Consider the following 24,568-nt stretch of genomic DNA (forward strand, 5'->3'; position numbering starts at 1 on the left):
TAGATTTTGTTCCTCTTGGCCTAGGTAGAGTAATTAGTGACACTTGAGTTATCTAATTCCTTTGTTGATTGGTAATTGGAGAGATTGCTAATTGGTTTGGAGTGCACTAAAGCTAGTCTTTCCTTGGGAGTTGGCTAGGACTTGTGGCTCAAGTCAATTCATCCACTTGACTTTCCTTTATTTAGTAAGGGTTAACTAAGTGGTAGCAATGAACAATTCTCATCACAATTGAGAAGGATAACTAGGATAGGACTTCTAGTTCTCATACCTTGCCAAGAGCCTTTTATAGTTGTTAGTTTACTTTTCTTTCCATTTATAATTCTTGTCTATAAATCCTAAAAACCCCAAATATAACTCACAACCAATAACAAAGCACTTTATTGTAATTCCTAGGGAGAACGACCCGAGGTTTGAGTACTTCGGTTTATAAATTTAGGGGTTTGTTTTAGTGACAAACAACTTTTTGTATGAAAGGATTATTGCTTGGTTTAGAAACTATACTTCGACGAGATTTTATTAATGAAATTCTAAACCGTCAAAAATCCTTTCGTCACTCGGCGAGCTCGTCGAGGTTCGGCGACGAGGAGGCGGGCTCAACGCGGTGGTGGTCGCGGCTACTGAGGAGCGTTGCTGGGTGGCGAATGAGGAGCGATGCTGGGTCGCGAATGAGGAGCGCTGCTGTAAGCTGGAGCTTCGTGGGCAGTGGCAATGGTGGCCTTGGTGGATGAGGGGGGAAGAAAGGGGAGGAGGCTGAGAGCTTCGGGGGTTTGGTGGGTGGCTGACCTGATTGATTAGGGTTAGGTTCCTTGTGTTTAACGCGAATGAGGAGCGCTGCTGTAAGCTGGAGCTTCGTGGGCGGTGGCAATGGTGGCCTTGGTGGATGAGGGGGGAAGAAAGGGGAGTTCTTCCGGTTCGCCGGTTAACCACTGGTTCGACCGGTTTTTCGCCACTCGGTTTTTGAGGTTACCCGGACCGGTCAGGTAACCGGTTCCCGATTTTCCGGTTGAACCGGCCAGTCCGGTCCGGTTTTTAGAACCATGCTATAAACTGACAACAGCAACAAAAAAAATGATAGAAGTAATCCAGTTATTATGATCCCCTGGTTAAATAATAAAATAAGTTATCGCAATCATAGAAAAACTAGGAGTGAGGAGAATGAGGAGAAAATGGTGTTGCTTGAAGAGGACGACATCTTTGAGAAATCCATGCATGCATAAAAAGTCTGATTGCAATAAGTTTTTTGATTACGTCTTTTCTATTAGCAAGATGGATAGTGCAATGCATGCAATTTGAAAGACGTCCAAAAGAGTTTTACATAGTGGAAGAGAGGAGTAACCGATTTCAATTTTTCTTTAGGAAGAAAACTGATGCATTGAGAGTAGAACGAAGATCGCCATGGTTATTCAAAAATTTTTATTCTCCATCTGTGTAGATAGATGAAGGTCAAGGATCCGAAGAGATGTGGATCAGAGCTCTTTAAGTTTGGGTTCAATTATGGAATTTACCTAAACAATTCAAAATTTCATATGCTAGATGTGAATTGGGAAACAAATTAAGGGATATAAGTGATATTGACTTCTTTAAAATAAGAGGAAAGGAGTTAAGGATCATCAAGGTCAAAGTGAAAATTAACGGGGGGAAAAAGATCGAAGGATTCTCTCAAAATTTCTTGCCTTAATCAGGTCAAAGTGAAAGTAGGCTTGAGATATGAAAAATTTGGAGTTTTTTGCACCTATTGTACCTATTTCTTAGTCCATGACTCAAAATATTGCCAAAAGTTCTTGGATGATTCAAAAAAAAACATCAAAGGATTATATTACGGAATGGATGAAAATAGATAATAAGATTTCAAAGAGAATAGACAACTAGAATGACACCAAATAGGCCTACACTAGATTATTTAGTGCATCCATTCATCAGCCGAGGAAGAAGCCAGCCCCTTCACGATTCGTTGAGAGTTTCTCGGGCCTATGAATGCAAGAGAATAAAAAAGATGCAGCCACCAAGGACATTATACATGAAAAGGCAAAATGTGATGAACTACAAAGAATATCAGAAGAATCTTGGAATGCAATCACAGTTGATGGTTCCCGGTGGTATTAGAAGAAATTTTCAGCCTCATGAATATAAATGACTGAATAGCAAATTTTTCAGCAACACCAATCGATTGTCCTAAAGGAATGAGTCTACAATTGGTGGGTGCCAGTCGTGAAGTTGCACCAAAAGCTTCACGAGGATACTAAGTTGGAATTGTCGAGGTTTGGCGAGACCCTAACAATCCAAAATCTGAAAGGGATATATCAATTCCACTCTTCCGAAGTTGTTTTTGTCTGTGAAACTAAGAATTAACCTCGTCTAGTAGAAAGTAAACTCAGGCTGTGTAGATTTGTTGATTTGAGTTTATGAATTTGTCAGACATAGTTGGTGGTAGTCTTTTAGCTTGGAAGAAATTGAAGGAGGTGAGAATCGTTTCGACCGGTGAATTCTATATTGTTGTAAAAGTTAATTATGTAAATAAGAAGTTGGTTGTTATCTATATGAGAACATCATATTAAAATCGTTTGGGTTAATTTGGTGAGTTTTCAACTATACTACAATAATTCCAAGACAAAATGATAATAATGGTGAATTTTAATACTATTGTAAGTCAAGAAGAAAAGAAGGGAACAACCTTAAATCCTAGTCTTTTATAGTAGATTTTACTAATTTTGTCATTGAAAATGGTTTGTGGACTTAGAGATGATTGATAGAAATTTTACTTGGTCTAATAAATGAAAAAGAATAGAGCAAATTTTGGAGAGATTAGATCGTGCAATGACAAATGGTAATTAGATGAATGAGTACCCAGTAGCTTCAGTTCTTCGGCTACCTGAAAATGGATCATCTCATATTCTAGTTCCCAGAACTTTGATGTGAGAATTCTACAATCCATCAAATAATTACCAATGCTTGGATATCAATATTTGAATGGTTAATTATGTTTGTCTTCTCCTAAAAAATGAAGATTTGCAGACATAAACTAGTTTAGTGGCAACACATCTCAAGAACCAATTCGAAAGTAGAAATTTTAAGGAATTATTAGGCTGAATTGAAATTCTCAGGAAGGCTGGGATTAATGGTGGTGAAGAGATAGATGAATCGAAAAGGGATAGGAACACGGAGTTCTTTCACCAATGATTCCAATCTAGATTCCATCAAAACAAAATTTAGAGACTGAAAAATAATGACAAGAGATTTGCTTTCACTAATTTAGAGATAGTTGTAGTAGCTAAAGATTATTTTAAGAAAATTTTCTCTTTGACTAATGATGATGATCCAGAGATGGCATTTGAAGGATTTTTTACTGAAGTTACTCCTACTATGAATAGAAGTATCACTATTGTGGAAGTAAAGAGGGTAATTTTCAAGGTGCATCCTCAGAGTGCCCCAGAGAATGAAGGGTTTACCTCTAAATGTTTCTAGTTCTACTAGGATGCAATGGCAGAAAATATTTTTAGGCAATCTAAAGTTGCTTTGTAGGTGAAAGAATGCTGAAGGGGTTTAATCATATCCAAATTTGTCCAATATCAAATGTCTCAGATGTAAAAGACATAACCCAGGTTAGATAAATTAGTTTATCTTCTATGATTTATAAATTTATTTCCAAAATACTTGTTCATAGGCTTCAAGGAGTCATGAATTAGTTAATTAGCCTTGATTCGAGTGCCTTTTAGAAAGGGAGACTAATCTCTGATAATATCCTTATAACTCATGAATGTATTATGTATGCATTACTTAAAATAAAAAGGTGAGTCTAATTGATGAAATGACTCTGAAACTTGATATAAGTAAGGCCCATTGACATTTCTATGGTTTATATTGCATAAGCTAAAATTTGAGCCTAAATGGATTGGTTGGATTCAAGAGATAGTAATTATAATTTCTTATTCTATTATCGTTGAAAGTCAATCATATTTTAAGCCAAATAGAAGTATCAGATAAGGTGATCCTTTGTCTCCATGTGTCTTTCTCTTTTGTGCAAAAGATCTTTTCTTTTTGCTAAATAAAATAGAACAAAAGCAGCTCATCTCTAGTATCCAGATCAATCAAAGATACCCTTCAATAAATCACTTACTGTTTACAAATGATTCGATTTTATTCAGTAAAGAAGATGAGAATAAATATGATAACATTTAACTACTCAATGCTTATCAAAATTTCAGTGGTCAGAAAGCAAATCTACATAAGCCCACTTTACTTTTTTAGTAATAATATTCCTATAGAAAAGCAAATGTACTCGACAGAGAGGCTCAATATTAGACATATTATTACAAAAGAAAAATATTTGGGGCTATTCTCAATTGGTAAAAGATGAAAAAGACAATTTTTTTTTAAAATTAAAGAGTTTTAAGGCTGTAAGCGACATCTACTATCTACTGTGAAAAAAGCATGTTTAAATCAAAATAGTAGGAGAGACAATCCTCATTTTATTTTCTATAATGCTTTCGGCATTTCGGATTCATTAATTAGTGAGATTTATAGTATTCTATCTCAATTTTCGTAGGACAAAAAGGCTCAAAGAGAAATATGGCTTAGATTAGTTGGGATACTTTGTCAAGGCCTAAAATTGGTGGTTTGGGTTTTAAAGATGTTTGGGAATAGAACTTAGCTTCATTAGCTAAACAATGCTAGAAATTAGCTACCCAACTACATTCACTGCTCACGAAAATTTTCAAAAGTAATTATTTATGATATAGTAATGTAATGAAGGCGAAAGTAAAAAATTTACCTTCATTGGGTTGGAGGAGAGCAAAGTCCTTGAGAAAGGCCTAAGTTGGAATGTTAGCTTTGGAGACACTGTTCCAAAGAGTAATCTTCGAATTCCGCTTGAAAACTAATTTCGTCCTTGCTTTTCTAAGAAGTTACTATCCCCTCGGGCAAGCATAAGATTTGTATGAAAGAGATTTCGTTATTTCTTTCTAGACTCATGGTTCCCTCCTTTCATCCATTCATGGTGCCCTAAGACTTAATTATTAACTAGTCAAATAGTTGCTTGGAGTGTGTTAAGGAGATTATGCTATGAAATATAAGTTGGGACCAAAACCTCATCTCAAATACCTTCAGCCTAGAGATTTACAAATGGATACTTGTTACAAAAATTTGGAATGGAGAATATCAATTTTCCTCGACTAGGAGTGAAAAATATGAAATAAACTCAGGTTACCAAATAGCTTACTTATTTCATCACCACCCAATTGACTTCTACTCTGACCAATGAAACACAAGAAAATTTGGAGACTCTTATGGAAGCTCTATATACTTCAAAAAATTAAATTCTCTCATTAAAGATGCGTCCATGAAAAGTCGCTAGTCTTGCAAGTCCTCCACTACTGAATTTCTTTCATGTCACAAATATGTAGAAAATGCACCCAGAAACTTGAATCAATCTGTCATTGTCTTTTCTTTTTGCTTGTTTCAAAGCCTCGAAAGTCTAGAAAAAAAAATCACACCTTGTCCAAGCAATTGGCCTTGGACATCTCTTTTTTGACGAGCTTGGTCGAAACTGATCGAAGTGCTTAAAAGACAATTAAATAGTACTAGTGCCTTAAAGAAAGTGGCAGTTTTGTGTTGGATTATTTAGAAAGTATGAAATCAATTCACCTTCAAGTGAGAGTGTGTTCCAGTTGATCTAATTTTGGAGTCATCACACAATCAAGCTTCTACCATGTCATGACCAATACTAATCGCTAGACGCTACTATTCGGCTTATCTTAGGGACTCTAGACTAGATATAGATATATAAATATGAGCCAGTATTACTTTATTGAGGTCGCAAGTTAGCTAAATATACGAGTTAAAATATAGGCGGTTCATACATCATCATGTTTCATATAAAATACACCACTACTTGTTTATATAAGTCAGGCTCTTATATACAGATGCTAAGACTGATAATATCAGTCCATGTCTCACAACAGCCACCTTATGCTAGGACCTATCTAACTTATGTAAATATGTATAAAAGATATTAACCCTCTAAAAAGTCTATACATAGCGAGGGCAAGTACTACCACTACTACTAGCCATATATCGATGATAGTTGAATGAACAAGGAACATTGTGTTGAAGTAGAACGGGTCACTCTAACGCACGACCGAAGGGATGACAGGTGGAACAGAGATAGCGCCAGCGATGATGGAACAAAGCTGCGCGACGGAAAAAGGAGGCGAGTCCGGCGACGATGGAACCGAACTGCGCGACGGTGCTTTCAAAGCTGAAAGAGTAGCTGCACGATGGTGGAACAGAGCTGCACGATAACGACGGTGGCTTCGAAGCTCGTTTCGGCGACGACGGCGGGAGATGGACGGAGGTGAGGGAGTGAGATCGATGACGGAAAGAGGAAGGAGGAGCTCGAGGGTGATGGGAGGGATGGGTTCGCGTTTAGCCGTTGTGTGGAGCTAAGGTTGCTAGGTTGGGTAATTGGCTAGGGCATCCCAGCAAAACAATGGCGTCTTGCGTGCGACGCACAGTGAGACAGATGAGAGAGATCGAGCAGGAGAGAGAGAGGATAGGAAAAGGAGAGAAGAAAATGAAGAAGACTGAAATCTTCACAGGCCATATGAAGAACAATTTTGATTTTTTGTTTTTTAATATGTTTTGTTTTATTTTTTTAATTATTTGAAATTATAAAATTAGGATTAATGAATTCTAAAATTTGATTAATTTAAAAGAGTATTTTTGTCTAACCAAATAAAAGAAGGATGTTTAAGTCTTTTTATAAAATTAAATAAATAAATATTTTTTATTTTTATTTAATTAAAAAGTTGTTTTAGTAAAAGTAGTGATATACTATATATTTAAAAAAGAAAAAATTAAATGCTGACGTGGAAAATAAATTCCACATGTCTTATTGTTATTTGTCCATATTTTAATCGTATCGGTACGTATGAAATTATCATCGCACCGTAACAAACACTTAATATTAATTTATTATCATGTAACATTGCTGATAATTAAATGCAATTTGAAAATTAATTGATCCTCATTTAAATAGAATAGATTAAATATGAAACTTATTCGAAAAACAATAAAAAAATTTCGTTATATAAAGAAAATAAAAAAGTATTCAATAAGTTCATGGTGAATTTTATATATGGGTAATGTTATGGCCATTATACTTTTTAAGAAAAAAGGGAATATTGTTATTTTTATAATATAAAAAAAATTATCATATGTAATACATTCTTTCTCTACAAATTTATTGAAAATTTTTAATTTTTATTCTTTCTAAATTTTATTGAAGAAACTTTCATTTTATATAAATTTTGACTACTAACAAAAATGTTTGAATGCAGTTTTTTCAATCGTGCAGCTCTAGTAACTGAGGGAGACTCAATTGAGAAATCATGGAGGCTATGCACAGTTGAACAAGTGGACGATTTTAAGAAAGTGGTTGGAATCTTGCCACTATGGACTTCAAGTATTTTCCTATCAACTCCAATAGGAATGCAAAACAGCTTATCAGTTCTTCAAGCTTTGGTAACGGATGATCATATAGGTAGGACCCCATTTCAAATTCCCAGCAGGTTCCATTACCGTCATAGTCCTATTTTCCGCATCAATTTTCCTCTCCCTTCTTGATAGAGTTTTATGCCCACTGTATCAGAAGCTAGTTGGGAAAACACCCACACCACTCCAACGAATAGGAGTAGGACACGTGTTCAATATCCTAGGTATGGTTGTTTCTGGAATTGTTGAATCGAAGAGGCTTAAGATGTTCCATGACACAAACAAATCTATGTCTATACTTTGGTTGTTCCCACAATTGGTGTTGGTTGGTGTTGGAGAAGCTTTTCATTTTCCAGTGCAAGTTGCACTGTATTACCAGCAACTTCCAGAGTCATTGAGGAGCACATCAACGGCTATGATTTCTTTGCTCATAGCGGATATCGTTTTACCTTAGCACTGCCTTGATTGATCAAGTTCGTAGAAGTACTCATTGGTTACCTGATGACATTAATTTTGGGAGAGTTGATAATGTGTATTGGGTGTTGGTCATCTTGGGTGCTATCAACTTTGTGTATTACCTTGTATGTGCTACTTTCTACAAGTATCAATTTTTATCAATTCTGATTTATAATTGTATTTAATAAAAATGTCCTTATGAACGTGTTTATTAAAAATATCTTTTTTATAAATTTGTCTAATAAAAATATCTTTATAGATATATTTTCTGCATGTGTCTCTTTATACATGTGTTTAAAATATGGAATTCACTTAGATATAGACGCCTAAAACGTCTTTTTTTAAAGATGTTTTTTAATAATTAAAATTTAACACATATAATCGATTAAATTGTGTTATTTTTGTCAAAATTAGGCTAGACAAATTGATTTGAGCGAAAAAATGGTAAATCAAATTTTGAACTGGTCTAAATTAATATTATTTTTTATAGAAAATTACTACAATACTCTTATTATAGAAAATGATTAAAATACTTTTATTATATATATATAAACTCTCAAAATTTTAAATCTAAACCCTATGACAACAGAAAAATAAAAGACTAGAATTTAGGATTAGTTTAAGATTTGATTCACTATTTTTTCGGTCAAATCAATTTGTCTAGCCTAATTTTGACAAAAATAATACGAATTAATCGATTATATGTATTAAATTTTAATTACTAAAAAACATCTTTAAAAAAAGACGTTTTAGGTGTTTTTATCTGAGTGGCTCCCTTAAAATATAATAATTAATTATTGTTGACAATAAATTGAGTATATTAATACCCTATATTTTTTCTTTCTATATAAACACGTGTTATGTTAAATAGTCACATTAGAAAATGTGTACGAAAAATACGTCTAGTAAAATTTATTATTTTTAGTTTGTAGTTAATTAATAATATTTAAAAGTGTGAACTAAAAATATATATTTTATTGTTAGATTAAAGAAATTGGACTAATGACTAAAAATATTAGTCAAAAATAATAAACTTTGTTAGTTATTAAATTTTTCTTGGTGTGTATTGTAGCAATAATAAGTAAGGATATATGATTGATTATAAATTTGTCACATGTTGGCATCAATTTTGATTTCAATGTGATATGCTATAATTTATTGCAATATATTTGGACAATCTACTAAAATGGTTATCTTATTAATTAGTAGTGGTAATTTAGTTTAACTCTTATAATAGGATTTGAATTTAATATTTTACTTATGCTTTTTTTTAGCTTAGTATCATTATTGTCCAAAAAATTTTAAAGAAAAACATTTGGATATACTTAAAAGAAAAATGAACTAAGAATATATCAAGAATAGTTTCTTCAAAACAAAATGCTACATTTTACTAGATAAAATAATTTCATCCAAACATAACGAGACTATTGTGCTTTCATCACCCTTTTTTTTTGGTGTCATGGTGCTTTCAACATTTCCTTTATATACATGTTTATAGATTATGAACGTCCCATTATTATCAATTGATTTGGCACATTAGTTAATATTAACTCCATTTGTTGTTAATGAGTACATAAATCATAAAAAAAAATCATAAATGAGTGTACATATTGGTTAATAAGTTATTGCTTAGATATTCTTTCTGGAAGAAGAGTCTGTTGGCTTTCACTCAAAATATAGCTTAATATATATATATATATATAGTGAATTCTATGGTGTCTATAATTTGATGTGTAATTTTTGTTTAATTTATTTTTTATGATAATTTTTAAATATTTAATAATTATTTATTTTTATACTTTTAAAATTAAATATTGATTTATAATTTTTTTTAATAAGTTAGGCAAACACTTATATATATATAAAGGAGACTTAGATAGTAATAATAAGCAATGGCGTAAACTTTGCAATGTGGGGATGACCACCATTCAAGGCACTAAAAGCATGGTCAATAATTTGATGATGCTTCACAAATATAGTGGACAAACATGTGATATAGCTGAGAGCATTATTATACTACTATACTATATATATAGTACGATTCACCAATATGCATAACTAGTCGTCCTTCTTGTGGCCAATCTAAAAAACAATGTGTATATTTGAATGAATCCGCTCGGCTAGGGGCTAATAGAATATTTATACAATATAGACAATGGATTATTTATTTAATTTAATATGAGTTAAAAATGAATATCTATAATAAAATACTATTAATTTCTTAAATACAATATCCAGAATAACTATCCGAATATCAAAAAATAATAAACATTTGATATCCTATTAAATTGAACATCCCTAAATCTCTATTATACAGATACTCTATTAAATCTTATACTTCTTCTATTTTGAATACAATAATGATTATGGCAAGCACTCCCCCAGTCCCCGGTTTATACTTTATACTTTATTTTGAACCGTCCTTTTTCGAAGGTTCAATTGAAGAAAGCTTTCACTTAATTATTTGATGGATAATGGAATGAATACTTAATTATCCACCTAAACTTTCTTAATATATGACCAAAAAATTATTCTACAAGTATGTAGCCATGCAGGACCAGGCTAATCAATCACTACCTTTTCACTCAACTAAAAATAGTAAGGACACAATGTGTGGAAATTAAAGCGTTTGATATATTTTTCTGTATTATGAAAGTAAAGCATTTTGCATAATTAATTAATTATATGCTACTATGAAAATAATTAAATATTCTATATTGAGAAAAGTTGTAATTACAATTATAGAAAAATGTTTTATATTGATTATGCATCAGTAGATTAATAGATTAATATTTTAAAAGTGTTAAATTAAAATTCTTATTAATTAATTTTTATTTGTCTCATTATGCACGCATCATGCACCAATATATAATGCAAATCAATGTATTTTATATCTTGCATATGGTACAAAATTTCATCACTTCCTTTCACCTAACGCTAAAAGATAAACAAAAAGTTTGGCGAAGAAGATTTAGAATTCAAAGTATATTATTCTAAACTCTAAAGGCATATGATAACACATAACTTTCAATCAAACTAAAAAGAATTGTACAAAATAAAACAAAAACATAACGAGGACAAAGAACTTGTAATTTTGAATCAACATAGACCATTATCAAATTGGTTAAGGCCAGGTATTTTGGTGGACACCTTGCGGGTATCTTCATAAGAAATTTTAAATAAAATTGATTAAGGAGGTGTGGTGACCACTTCTTTCAAAAATTTAAACTGATAAAAAGAAATCATAAAAATTATTAAATTAAAAATATAATTATTTTTTATTTGCCTCGTGTAAGATGCACCAATGCAAATAAATCTATTTTATATCTTATTATGCCACAAAAAATACATAACTTCCTTTCATCCTACGCGAAATGATAAGCGCAAAATGGTTGGTGAAGAAGATCTAGAGTTGAAATTACATTATTCTAAAGGGGTATAGTAACACATCACTTTCCATCAAACCAAAGAGAATTGTACAAAACAAGACAAAAATCAAGGGAGGACAAAACCTTGCGGTGAGTTTGAACATTTAAAATGATGAAACACTATTAACATGTAAATTAAAAAATTAAAAATATTATTAAATGTCTAGTTAATTATTTTTAATTGATTGTTTGATAAATTTGGTGAGGCTACAGGAAAATAACATCTTTTCAATGATAGTCCAAATTTAATCAAGCCCAATTTGATTATTGAATGTTGAGTCTTATGCAAAAATTGAGTTAAACCTTAGAGTAGTCTCTAAACTTGCACTTTACTCTCAAAGTGGTCCTTAAGCTTGCACTGGCCTCAATATTATCCCCGAATTTAACACAAGTGGTTTACGGTCGTCACTGAAACATTTTTCAATGACAGAAAGATGACTTGGATTGACGGATGCCAGGCTGGACTCCCAAAACGACGTCGTTTTTAATTTGGCGCCTAAATTGCATTGAAACGTCGTCGGTTAGTGTTTGTAGAAGGGATTTAACATGCAGTGACTACTTCTCTCTCAAACCAACACAGTCTCTTCCTCTTCGCCTTATTTTCTTCAATGGTGCCACTCTGAGAGGGATTTTCAATGGCCTTTTCTCTCAACGAAATCAAGCATATTGTGATTATCTCGTCTCTATCGCACACGTAGTGGTCTGACAGGAAGCACTTTGATTATTAGAGATAACCAAAATAGAAAGGATAAATAAAATAGCTACCATCTACTCCTCTATTTTTGTTGATCATGACTTTTTGTACATTGTTAAGTCATTATATATTCATTCGCTCATCGTTTTGTTATATGATTTTTCTGAAAATTTTTGTTAGGATTTTCTCCGTATGTTGTTGTTGCATTTTTTTTTGTTATTGTTTTTTGCTATAATGATGGTAGCTATGGTTGTAATGTGCTGAAAATAGAAGAATGTAGGTTGTTTATGTATGCAGTTTATGTGTGTTCATGGAGGGTTAGGGACTGGAGTTATTGTGCTTTCCTGGTTGATGGCAATTTTGATTATCATTTGTTATTTTTTTCAGATGGGTCTCATAACTATTGTGTGTCACCATGGGGGATCCTTTGTGAGGAGTGAAGACGGTGTCGTGTCATACACCAGGGACCATATTTTAGAGATTCTGAAGCTTGACCCTGATAGGCTAGATGTCTTTTTCATCAGGAATTACTACAAAGAACTTGGGTATGATAAGGCGGAACACTGTTGGTGGCTGGTTCCAAACAGACCCTTAGAAATTGGCCTAAGGGAACTTCATTCTGATACTGAGCTCCTGGAGATGTGCTTCCTTGCTGAAAGCAACCATGGAGAGGTGCATGTGTACTATGAACATGGGGGTATCTATTCCAACGTACTTGGAAGAACCACCATTCAGAAAGGACAAGGAGGAGGTGGTGATTGGAGTCCCTACCCAACCAGTTTTTCTGAGAACAGGACCAAGCTCTAGGGCCATTCCTCCAGACCCAATTCCAACCCCATGTATCAACCGTCTGAGTACTACCGAACCCACCCAGGAGGCAACCTTTATGAAAACTACCCCTGCCCCACCCAACCAAGACATGGACCATATTGAAGTACCAGCTGCAACCACCAAATCAACCCTAACCCCCAAATCCACCATTCTGACCCCAATATCTATGGCTGCTACCCCTGCCCCACCTAACCAAGATATGGGTCATACTCAAGAACCAGCTGCAACCATGAAATCAACACCAATTTCCAAAAGTACTCCAACACTGGTGCCTAAGCCAAAACAGGGTAAGATTTTTCAACTGAAAATGCCCTCAAAGAATGGGACAGAGAAGAAAGGTGCTGCTTTGAAAAAAAAAAAACTGAAAATAAAGGCGAACGAAGAACAACACTGAATAGGAGATATGTAACCAAGCGTTTAGCCAAAGGTCATGTGGCGAGGCAAACAACTAAGGGTAAGGGAAAGCAAGCTGATACGGTTGTGTTATCATAATTAGACTCTTCGGACAGTTATGAAAGTGCAGAGGATAGTGCTTATAAGCCCGGATCTGAGGAGAGTTTGAGTGATGAAGAGGTCACCAATACAATACTGTAAGGTAAAAGGAAAGAGGTAAACAGGAAGCATCCTAAAAAAGTTAAACTCGGTAAATTGTGGAAGGAGATACTAGAACCTGATGATGGATTAGTACCTGAGGATGATTCTAGTGAAGATGATGAGTTTTTTTTTTTTTTTGGACAACCGGAAAACCATAGTCCTGATATTGGGGGTTATGATGCTCATGATGAATATCATGATGAGTCAGATGGGGCAGATTCTTGCCATTCCAAAGAAATGAAGACACTCCCTAACTCAGAGGATGAATTTGCTGAAGTTCAGAATGATGATGCATTTCCTGTTTTCAGAGAAGAAACAAGGTTCGGGGAAGTCCGATTAGAGGTAGGGATGAAATTCAACACGAAGATGGATTTTAAAGAGGCTGTGAGGGAGTATTGCATCCAGGAAGATAGGAGAGTTAGATTCAAGAAAAATGATAAAATACAATGCAGGACTTTATGTAAGTTTGAGGACTGTCCATGGGTTATCTATGCCTCTAAGGATAGTGAGAGTGTTAGCTGGAAAGTTAAAACCTTCAATGATGATCATACCTGCCCAAGGGAGACAAAAAGATAGATTAGCTAACAGAGGGTGGTTAGCTAGCAAGTTGGTCAAGAAGCTTAGGAAATTTTCGAATCTGAAGCACTCTGAATTTTTAACATACTTTAAGAGTAAATGTGACTTGGAGTTGAACAAATCTTCGCTGACAAGAGCACTCGGAGATGCAAGGCACATTGTGTATGGTGATGCTGCTGCACAATATGGGATGGTGAGAGATTATGGTGAGACTCTCCTGAAGTGCAACCCTGGTTCTAATGTACGCATCACAACAATTCCTCATCCCAATCAATCAGAAGAGTCCACTTTTGACAAGATGTACATTTGTCTCGATGGATGCATGAAGGAGTTTAAGGCGGGATGCAGACTTCTAATAGGGCTTGATGGAGCATTCCTAAAAATCAGATTTGGTGGACAAATATTGGCAGCCATTGGACAAGACGCCAATAATCACATTTACATAATTGCATATGCCATTGTACCAGTGGAAAACATAGATAATTGGAGGTGGTTCCTTGAGCTGCTGCATGATGATTTAGGGAGCTACACCCAAAATAGATGCTGTTTCATTTCGGACATGCAAAAGGTAACGACGAATTTGTTATTTACTAGTTATTGTAATTTAGAAATGGTTGAACTCTTTAGGTTGATGTATTTTTTTTGTTGCCATGTTTATGAACTGGTTTGTTTCAGACATTGTTGCTGTCATGTTTTGCTTTCATGATTCTGTTTCAATATATCTGTATTAATAGAATGGGATAGGAGTAGAACTTACTATCTCGTCGGGACGAGTTTACTGTCACTTATGTATGTCTAGGGACAAATTTTATACTTATGTATATGTAGGGACTAAGTTTATGTCACTTATGTAAGTTGAGGGACCAGGTTGGGTCCTGATATTGTAAGTTAATAATTTTTCTGGTTTCCTGCAGGGACTAATCATAGCTGTCCAGGAGGTCTTCCCTGATATCCACCACAAATTGTGTATGGCACTTGTGGAAAAACTTCAATAAGTAGTGAAAAGACAACGAACTCAGAGGATTACTGTGGGAGTTTGCAAGATCTACCACTCAAGAGGGATTCGTTGAGGGGATGATAAAAATTCAGAGAGCTAAAAAGGAAGCATGGGAGTACCTTGCCAAATGGCGAAGAGATGCATGGAGTCGGGCCTTATTCCCTACCCAACCAAAATGTGACAACATCTGTAACAATGCTTGCGAAGTATTTAATGCAAGAATCAAGGAAGCAAAGGCTAAACCAATTATCACACTACTCAAGGAAGTTAGAATGTATATCATGAGGACAATAGCCCGAAACAAAATGAAATTCAAAAACCATGTTGGGTTACTACCCCCTGTTCAACATAGCCGCTTGGAAAAGATCAGGAATGCTTCAAAGAATTGGATGCCAATGTGGTCCAGAGATGCGGACTATGAACAATTTGAGGGACATGGGTGGCCAACAAACATAGTAGTGGACTTGCGAAAGGGAATATGCACATGTGGACTTTGGCAACTAAGTGGTATTACTTTAATTGTCATTACCCTTCCAATAATTATTCTGATATTGTAATTGTTTTTCTTAATTTATTGTGGATTGCATACTAGAATTGGAATTGGTTACTTAGTAAGTTGGATGCATTTTATTGATTTGAAACAGGGATGCCCTGTGGCCATGCTTGTGCTGGAATGGCTAGGGCAAGTAGGTAGCCCGAAGACTTCTGTCATAAATGGTTGACAATGGATGCATACAATGACACCTATGCATTCCATATCAATCATATTCCTGGCCAGAAACTATGGAAGAAGTCACTTTACAAAAAACCACAAACACCCAAATTTAAGAAGATGCCAGGGACACCCAAGAAGAAAAGAAGAAAGGAAGTTGATGAAGGCCCGGTTGGAGGCAAGAAGCAAAAGATCACCAAGATGAAGAGGGTATATAAAGAGGGTTCATGCCGTCATTGTGGTGGCAAGGGTCACAACAAGAGCAATTGTGCTAAGAAGAAGGCTGACGACGAGGCTGCAGCTGTGGCAGCTGTTGCAGCTGCTGCTCCTAGTGAAGCTAATACAGGAAATCAGCAACAACCTCTCCCTGCTGCACCTGAAGTCCCAGATGAGGGCAATGCTACTGAGATTGAGGTAGGCATGAGTCAACCAATGGTGTCAAAAAATGAAAATGAAGAATCCCACCAAGTAAATCAGCCACAGGCAAGGCCACCAAAGCTCCCTCAAAAAAGAAGACAACCTCCACCACCTGCAATAGCTTCGATTCCTCCAGCAGCAACCAGTGCTCCTCCACTAACTGTTTCAAATGCTTCTCCACCAGCTACTGTTCCAATTTCAAATACTCCACCTCCGACAAGTGTTTGTATCGATCCAATGGTTGGTGCATCAGTAGCTACAACTTCAAGGTTGCGTAATGCCATGCGTTTTGTTCCAACTCCGGGGTTCAAACCACCAAGAAAATTCAATAAATGAACATTTTACTATTTTTCTGTTAAGATATTTTGCTTTTAAACATTGAAATTTATGGTTTCTGAGTTCCATGTGTCAAGGTGTATGTGTTTTGGATTATGATAGTTAAATACTCTATGTTGTCTTTTGATCGTGTCTAGTTTGACACAGACAACTTTGAAAAATAATTAACAATGTGGGAATGTTATTATTGAATGTTTCAAATTTTATTACACTTCCTTAGCTACTTAAAATAGAATTACACAAATTTATTCATTTCTTCATCATAAGGTACAGCAATTACAACTTTTGTTTTACACAATATTCAATTGGAAATCACTGCTTTCATACTACACAAACAACAATTACAATTACTGTAACAACAACCAACAACAAACAAAATGCTAGTTTTAGAGCCCTAACTTCAGACTCCAAGCTTCCAAGCAAATTTCATTCTCCACTCCTCCATTTCAAAGCCAGAATTACCTCTGTCACTTTCTTCTTCTTCATCAGCAACTTTGTCGGTCCACATAAAGAGACCACACCACCTCTTGCCAACACTCTGCAACCACATTTCATGCCCATGGAGAAGAAATGTTACAAATTTAATAAGCAACGACGCTAGGTATATTCATTAACAAAAATCACTTACATTGTAGTTAGGACAACCATAAAATGTTCTCCCTGGATTTGTCTCTGTTCCTGACCACTTCAGGACGGGTCGACTACTACACTCACACCTATCTGGAATTCGTTCGTGACTACTTCTGGTGGTTTTCCTCCCACAGCTTCTCTCTGATCGTCGGTTACTGGAGCTACTAACATGGTTGCTGCCTCCACCCATCATGACCCACTCAAATCAAGCTCAACGGTGTTAGGGAAGACGAAGGAGAGCAGAAAAGAAGAAACAGTCTGGTTTCTCGTGACAAATTCGGATTAGGGTTATAAATGATTTCAGGGACTAAATTGAGTTAAATAAAGATAACTGCCACATCAGATAACCGTTACCTCTCCAACATGGCCCCTCTCTATACACATCAGCGCGCCGTTAAGGAATATTCCCCAGAAAATGCTTCAGGGACGACCGTGAACCACTTGTGTTAAATTTGGGGATAATATTGAAGTCAGTGCAAGCTTAAGGACCACTTTGAGGGTCGAGTGCAAGTTCAGAGACTACTCTGAAGTTTAACTCGCAAAAATTATTTCATAACAAATGACTGAATTTTAAAAAGGTAGTAAAATTAATTGGCCCAAGAAACTAATGCAAATTCTAAGTCAACACTTTTCTTGGTCCAACAACATCTTTGATCCGAACTAGAAAAAAAAAGAAGGAAATAGATCAAGCACTCTTTGGTTACCTACTCCTTTGATTACTGGAACTCAAATTTCAATTCGATTAATTACTTTCTTAAAAATCGTAACTCCAAATTCAATTCAATTTAATTTGCATTGATAGCTTCCACCCAAAGCTTTCTTGCTTCCTCTCTCTCTTGCTTCGGTCAAATCAATCACTCAGAAAAAAAGATAGAAAAAAAATGGAAGCCATAGATAAAAGACTATGAAAAAAGGCTAAGCAAGATTTTTTTCACATAAGAAAATCTGTGAAGAAAGGCTAAAAGATTTTTTTGCCAAGAAAGAAAACAAAAGCTTCGATCAAAAAGTAAATTCATCTTGGTAAAGTCACAGCAAAAGTTTATTTTTATTTTTGTGCTTCAAAGAAGATGTAAGCCTCAAAGTCTCAAGTTGGAAGAAGCAAAAATAGAAAACTTGAAGTCATTTTGGGTCAGATGCTCATCAATGTTCAGAATCAATTATTGGGACCAAAGTCAAGATCAATGGCCAAGATTGAAGAAGATGGATGAAAAAGGATGAGAGAGATGAATACAAATAGATTCAAACTCACTCTCTCTCTCTCTCTCTCTCTCTCTCTCTCTCTTCTATTCAAGCCGCCGCTACTCTGATGTTGAATAAGAAAGATGCTATGAGGGTGCAACTTGATTTCAACCTTGGAAGTTTCATCTCTCTATATTAAGGGTGAACGGCCAAGAGTTGAGGTAAGGAGAGAAAGTGAAAAAGCACAAAATTCTCATAACTATCCTAAAGCTCTCTGAGTTTTTCTCCTTCAATAATGTTCATTTAGTTTCTTTTTCTTAGTTTTGTCTGTTTGAGTCTTAGGGTGAAAAAGGCAAACATGGTCAGGTTTGTATGAAAAAGCCAGTGAGAGATAAAAGGTAGTAAGCAAAATTAGAGAAAAAGTCATAGATGTCTCAGAGTTTCTTTGTACATCTTTCTATTGTGTGTCATGATCATGTGAGAATTCCCTCACAAGTTGGATTAGCACTTTACTGTTAAAAGTTTGGTTTGAGTCCAAGTCAAATTCAGATTGGGGTTAGAATCTGGATTTGTCCAAAATAGGATTGGGTAGATTCTAGGAAAGAATTTGTATTTGTAATATTGAAAAAGATAGTGAAATTTCATTATTATTCTAATAGAGACTAGATATAGGCTACATTGTACCTAATAAATGAACTAGGATATATTTGGTCTCAATTCTTCTTCTCTACTTCTTTTCTGTTTCTGATTTTCAAAAGACAAAATGAAAAATATATCTCAACTTATTACGAAACAAAAATAAAAATATCTCTTAAAATTTATTGAAAAAGTAAAAGTAATATTTTACAAAAAAAAAAAATTAAGATTCAACCCCTTCTCTTAGCCACTAATTACTATCACCTTGTAATTGTGAAACATAATATAAGACCATAATCAAATTGGTACCTTGCTAAGTAATTAGCTTCCTTAGTAACTTGAGATTTGTTTTAAATACCGAAACTTATATGAAATAGAAAGATTTATTTTTTCAAAATTTGAAACGAGTTATGCTAAATTAATAAGATTTCTAATAGCTGTTATATAGTATTATTTTTTCTAAAAATTTAAACTGATAACTGAGATATAATGTATGTAAATAAATAATTATATTTTTAACATATTTTTGTTCTTTTATATAAGAGTATTTTTTATTTACCTAAATTTTTTTGTATAATTTATTTTTCTTATGTGACTTTTTTTAGAGAATAATAATGTTTGAATTCTAGAACTTTTAATAATAAAAATTCTAATTTTTAGGGAAAATAGCATAAAAATGAACTAAAAGTTTAGAATTTGATTCTTGTTAATCCGAATTTTTTTTAGCACAAGACCAATAAAGAAAATTATACAAAAATTTACAAAAATCTAAATAATTTTTTGGATAAGTACTATGTTGTAACATAATTATTTATATATCTCTTTTTATCGATTTAAGTCGGTAGGAATAATGATTTAATTTCACGATAATAACAAACAGTAACGATGGTCCGATTCAGTAAGTCAATTAGAATTGAAAAAGTATAGGTAGACAATTAGAATAATAAATAATGTGAACAATGAATATGTCCGATGTTCAATTCAATAGGTATACAGATGATTATGTTCATTATTTTTAATGGAATGGTTATTTCTTTTAATTCGATTTACTCATGCACAGTTAACAATTACTGGATGTTCAATTCTGTGTATATGGTTATCCTAATTTTAATATTTATGAAGTAATTTGGGATAGAGTATTTTTTTATTCTATTAGATCAATTTTAGAGCTTATTGATCACATTGATTACACGAAAGTTAGTTTTAAACAACATTGGTGGACATGAGGTAGGTAAAGCAAACTTCCTATAAAATGAAGTTTTAAGAACAGGCTAAAATAAAGTTGAAGTGCAAGAAAGAATTAATAATGGAGAGCACACACTCATCCCTGAGAGAAGAAGAAGCTCGGAAGAACAATACTAGTGGGAGCAAGCCAGGTGGTTGGCCAAGCTTCCCCTTCATCATTGGTATATATTTTGTATGCATCATTATATTCAGTGAGTGACCTCTCTCATAAATGGATTTTCTAATATTTGGTGATTGATGACAGCCACAGTAGCTGGAATAACACTTGCAAGCTCAGGGATTTGGGCAAACTTGATCGTATATCTGATACAAGAGTTCAATATAAAGAGCATCAGTGCTACTCAGATTTCAAATGTGGTTAATGGAACCACTAATCTAGTCCCATTTGTTGCTGCTATCATTGCTGACTGTTTCTTTGGCTCTTTCACTCTTGTCTTGGTTTCCTCTTGTGTCTCTTTGCTGGTACTAATAACTTCACTTTTATAATTAAATTAGTTAAAAATTGGTGAAGTTGATAATTAAGAGTCATTAAATAATTTCAGAGATTTGACTAAATTATTATTGATTGCAGGGCACAATTGTATTTGCGTTGACTGCAAGCATAAAATCATTAAGGCCTAAACAGTGCATTAACAATGGATCAAACATATGCGAAGCAGCTTCTGTGATGCAATATGGAGTGTTATACGTTGGAATAGCGCTAGTAGCAATTGGTTTCGGTGGAACTCGCTTTACAACAGCAGCACTTGGAGCAAACCAGTTCCATGATAACACTCACCATCAAACCATCTTCTTCAACTGGTTCTTCTTCACTTGGTACGTTGTTTCAGTTGCAGGCTTCACCGGATTGGTTTACATTCAAGATAATGTGAGTTGGGGTGTGGGGTTCTGGATATGTGTGGTGTCAAACATGATTGGTGTCATGGTTTTCTTGATGGGGTACCGCTATTATCTCCCTCAAACTCCAAGGGGAAGAAGCGCCTTTGTGGATCTTGCAAGAGTTCCTGTTGCTTCTATTCGAAAGTGGAAATCTCAGCTTTCATCATCAACACAGGACTACTACAATGGTGCTCATCATCATGATGCTACGCTTCCAGCAGTCTCCGCAATACCAGCAAAAAGATTCAGGTACTGTTTATTTATTTATTTGAATTCTGTTTTTTTAAGTATTACCTTTAATTTTGATGCACTCACAGATTATGCGATGGTGCAATTACATCCGTCTTTTCTATTTTTTAATGCAGGTTTTTCAATCGTGCGGCTCTGCTTACTGAGGGAGACTCAATTGAGAAATCATGGAGGCTATGCACTGTTCAACAAGTGGAAGATTTTAAGAAAGTGATTGGAATTTTGCCACTCTTGACTTCAAGTATATTCCTAGCAATTCCAATAGGAATGGAAGCTAACCTATCGCTTCTTCAAGCATTGGTAATGGAAGCTCACTTAGGACCCCATTTCAAATTCCCAGCAGGCTCCCTTGGTGTCATACTCCTAATCTCCACATCTATTTTCCTCTCTCTTCTTGATAGGGTCCTATGGCCATTCTATCAAAAAATAACTGGAAAAACACCCACACCACTCCAACGAATAGGAGTAGGACACGTGTTCAATATCCTGGGTATGGTTGTTTCAGCAATTGTTGAATCCAAGAGGCTTAAGATGTTCCATGATGCAAACAAGTCTATGTCTATACTTTGGTTGTTCCCACAATTGGTGTTGGTTGGTGTCGGAGAAGCTTTTCATTTTCCGGGGCAAGTTGCATTCTATTACCAACAACTCCCACAATCACTGAGTAGCACATCAACGGCCATGATTTCTTTGATCATAGGGATAGCATTTTATCTAATCACTGCGTTGACTCATGAAGTTCGTAGAAGTACTCACTGGTTGCCTGATAACATTGATTATGGGAGAGTTGATAATGTGTATTGGATGTTAGTCCTCTTTAGTGGCATCAACTTTGTGTATTACCTCATATGTGCTACTTTCTACAAGTATACCAAAATTTAGGAGTGTGTTGTGTAGTTATGACTTATGAGTAACAGCTGATAAATATGATGTCTAATAAAAAGTGGTGTCTAAGGTTAAGAATAAATATTTAATTTTAAAAATATAAAAATAAATGATTTTCAATATTTAAAATTTACTAATAAAAATTAAATACTAATTCGTAGACACCATATATAGAATTAGTCTAATAATATATGTATTGATCACTTGGTAATCATATACTCATCATTACATAATCGTTTTTATATTGATAACAATAGTGTTATAGAGTCAATATAATTTATTGTTTTTGGTTAAATGTTAATCAACAATATTTAAAAGTATTATCTAAAAATATGATATTAAATTGCCAAACTAAAAATTTTAAACTATTAACTAAAATTAAAATTATATATCCTTAAACTTTTCTCCATTGGTAATGCATACCATCTACCGCTGGGTTCTTATATAACATTTAATTAAATAGTTTTATTGACTTTGTTTAATATACAATTATTAGTTGATAAATTTTAATTACCAAATTTATTAAAATTGAAATTAATGAGCTCAACTTAATTTTTAAAATTAGTTAAGAGATCTATAAAAACTCATATTTATAAATTATTTAGAGACTATATTTTAAAAAAATGTAAAACTTGTAATACACTTTTTTTTAGGTCAGAAATAATTATTTAAAACACAAATATTTACAAATGAATAATCTAATAACATTAAATTAAGTCAACTTTAATATCGTATCATAAAATTATTTGTAGTGTTTTATCAAATACTTTCTAGTAATTGTGTTTTACTTTTATCAGTGTCAAAGCTATGTTTAAGAAATCTTTTTCACTTTGCAGTGCAGCCAAAAATACATCTATGGACGAGAACTGAACCATGAATGGAATTACTCGCAAGATGTTTTTATTTTTCTAACATATCGGATAAGGTGGTTATTCCAATGAAGATTTTATGATTGTTATCGTGTGAAGATATTTTATTTTAATTATTTAATGATAAATTATAGGGTTTGATTTTTATATATTATAATAGTATTATTTTTATTTAAAATATAATTAAATAAATAAATTATATTTTTTAAATAAAAATCATCATAAAAAAATATTTTTAGTATTTTCATTAAAATAGTTCTCTTATATATAAGCAGCTGGGACCAAGAACCTTATGTAAGGGATACGCTGACATAAGAAAATAAAAAGAGATTATCTCCATGATAATATATAGTCTCAGCAATAGCGTGATGTATAAAAAAAGAGGTCAAGTTCAATTTTACGCAATTAAATTCAGATATTTTGCCATTTTGGCATAATGTTGTCACCATATAAGATATATTCTGGACTGTACCTATATAGTTGTTAGCACTTAGCACATATATAACACCATACCTTTGAACCAAATTTTTTACGTTAGTTGGAGAAAACAAGTGTTGAGTGTTAATTATTTATATGATAAATTATTATTTATACAGGTATGAGATGTTGTAAAACAACTAAATAAATAAATAAAGAAGATATAATATAAAATAAAGAAGTGTTGATAGAAGACTCTAATATTAATATAATTAGCTCAATAGAAATTATTCATATATTATAAGTAGTAACAAAAGAAAGAGAGAAAGAGAAACTATTCATAAAGAATAAAGAGAGAGAAAGATATTTTAGTAATATAAAGGAAGAGAGAGGATTTTATTATTGCTTGTGTGTTGTACCTAAGGCTATGAAGCCTTATTTATAGCTTTACAAATTCAGCTTTCATTAAAGTTGGTCTACATAATAATCTCATCTTTCTCTCTTGAAAACTTCAGCATTAATGGGCATCCATCTGTCATTTTTATCACAACACTCCCCCTTGGATGACCATTTAGGATTATTGCCTCGTTAAAACCTTACTAAAGAAAAACACAGTGGGAAAAAACCTTAGTAAAGGAAAAAGAGTACAATATCCATTAATAATGGGGACTGCCTCATTAAAAACCTTGTCAAGAAAAACCCAATGGGAAAAAAAACCTGACCAAGGAAAAAAGAGTACAGTCTCCCCCTCTTGCTGACATCATTTAATGTCTCGAAATCGGCGCATCCCAATCTCATGTACCAATCTTTCAAAGGAGGATTTTAGGAGTGACTTTGTAAATAAATCTGCCAGATTGTCACTTGAGTGGATCTGTTGGACATCAATTGTCCCTTGATTTTGAAGATCATGAGTGAAGAAGAATTTGGGAGAAATATGCTTTGTTCTATCGCCTTTGATGTATCCACCTTTAAGTTGAGCAATGCATGATGTATTATATTCAAACAGGACAGTTGGAGCTATCTTATGATCAATCAGTCCACATGATGACA

General features: G+C 33.8%; 2 protein-coding genes across 2 annotated transcripts; both read left to right on the forward strand.

The window, feature by feature from the left end:
• The first annotated feature begins 15,788 nt into the window (after positions 1-15,788).
• LOC107461589 (verprolin-like) lies at positions 15,789-16,529 on the forward strand. The gene has a single exon (XM_016080107.1). It carries the CDS (start codon positions 15,789-15,791, stop codon positions 16,527-16,529), a length of 741 nt encoding a protein of 246 aa, XP_015935593.1.
• Positions 16,530-20,266: 3,737 nt separating this feature from the next.
• LOC107461675 (protein NRT1/ PTR FAMILY 2.6-like) lies at positions 20,267-22,247 on the forward strand. The gene is made up of 4 exons (XM_016080222.3): positions 20,267-20,380; positions 20,464-20,681; positions 20,791-21,347; positions 21,464-22,247. Exons 1-4 carry the CDS (start codon positions 20,281-20,283, stop codon positions 22,227-22,229), a joined length of 1,641 nt encoding a protein of 546 aa, XP_015935708.1. The 5' UTR covers positions 20,267-20,280; the 3' UTR covers positions 22,230-22,247.
• The last annotated feature ends 2,321 nt before the right edge of the window (positions 22,248-24,568 follow it).

This window comes from Arachis duranensis, chromosome 8 (genome assembly GCF_000817695.3).
Source record: "Arachis duranensis cultivar V14167 chromosome 8, aradu.V14167.gnm2.J7QH, whole genome shotgun sequence".
Lineage (NCBI taxonomy): Eukaryota > Viridiplantae > Streptophyta > Magnoliopsida > Fabales > Fabaceae > Arachis > Arachis duranensis.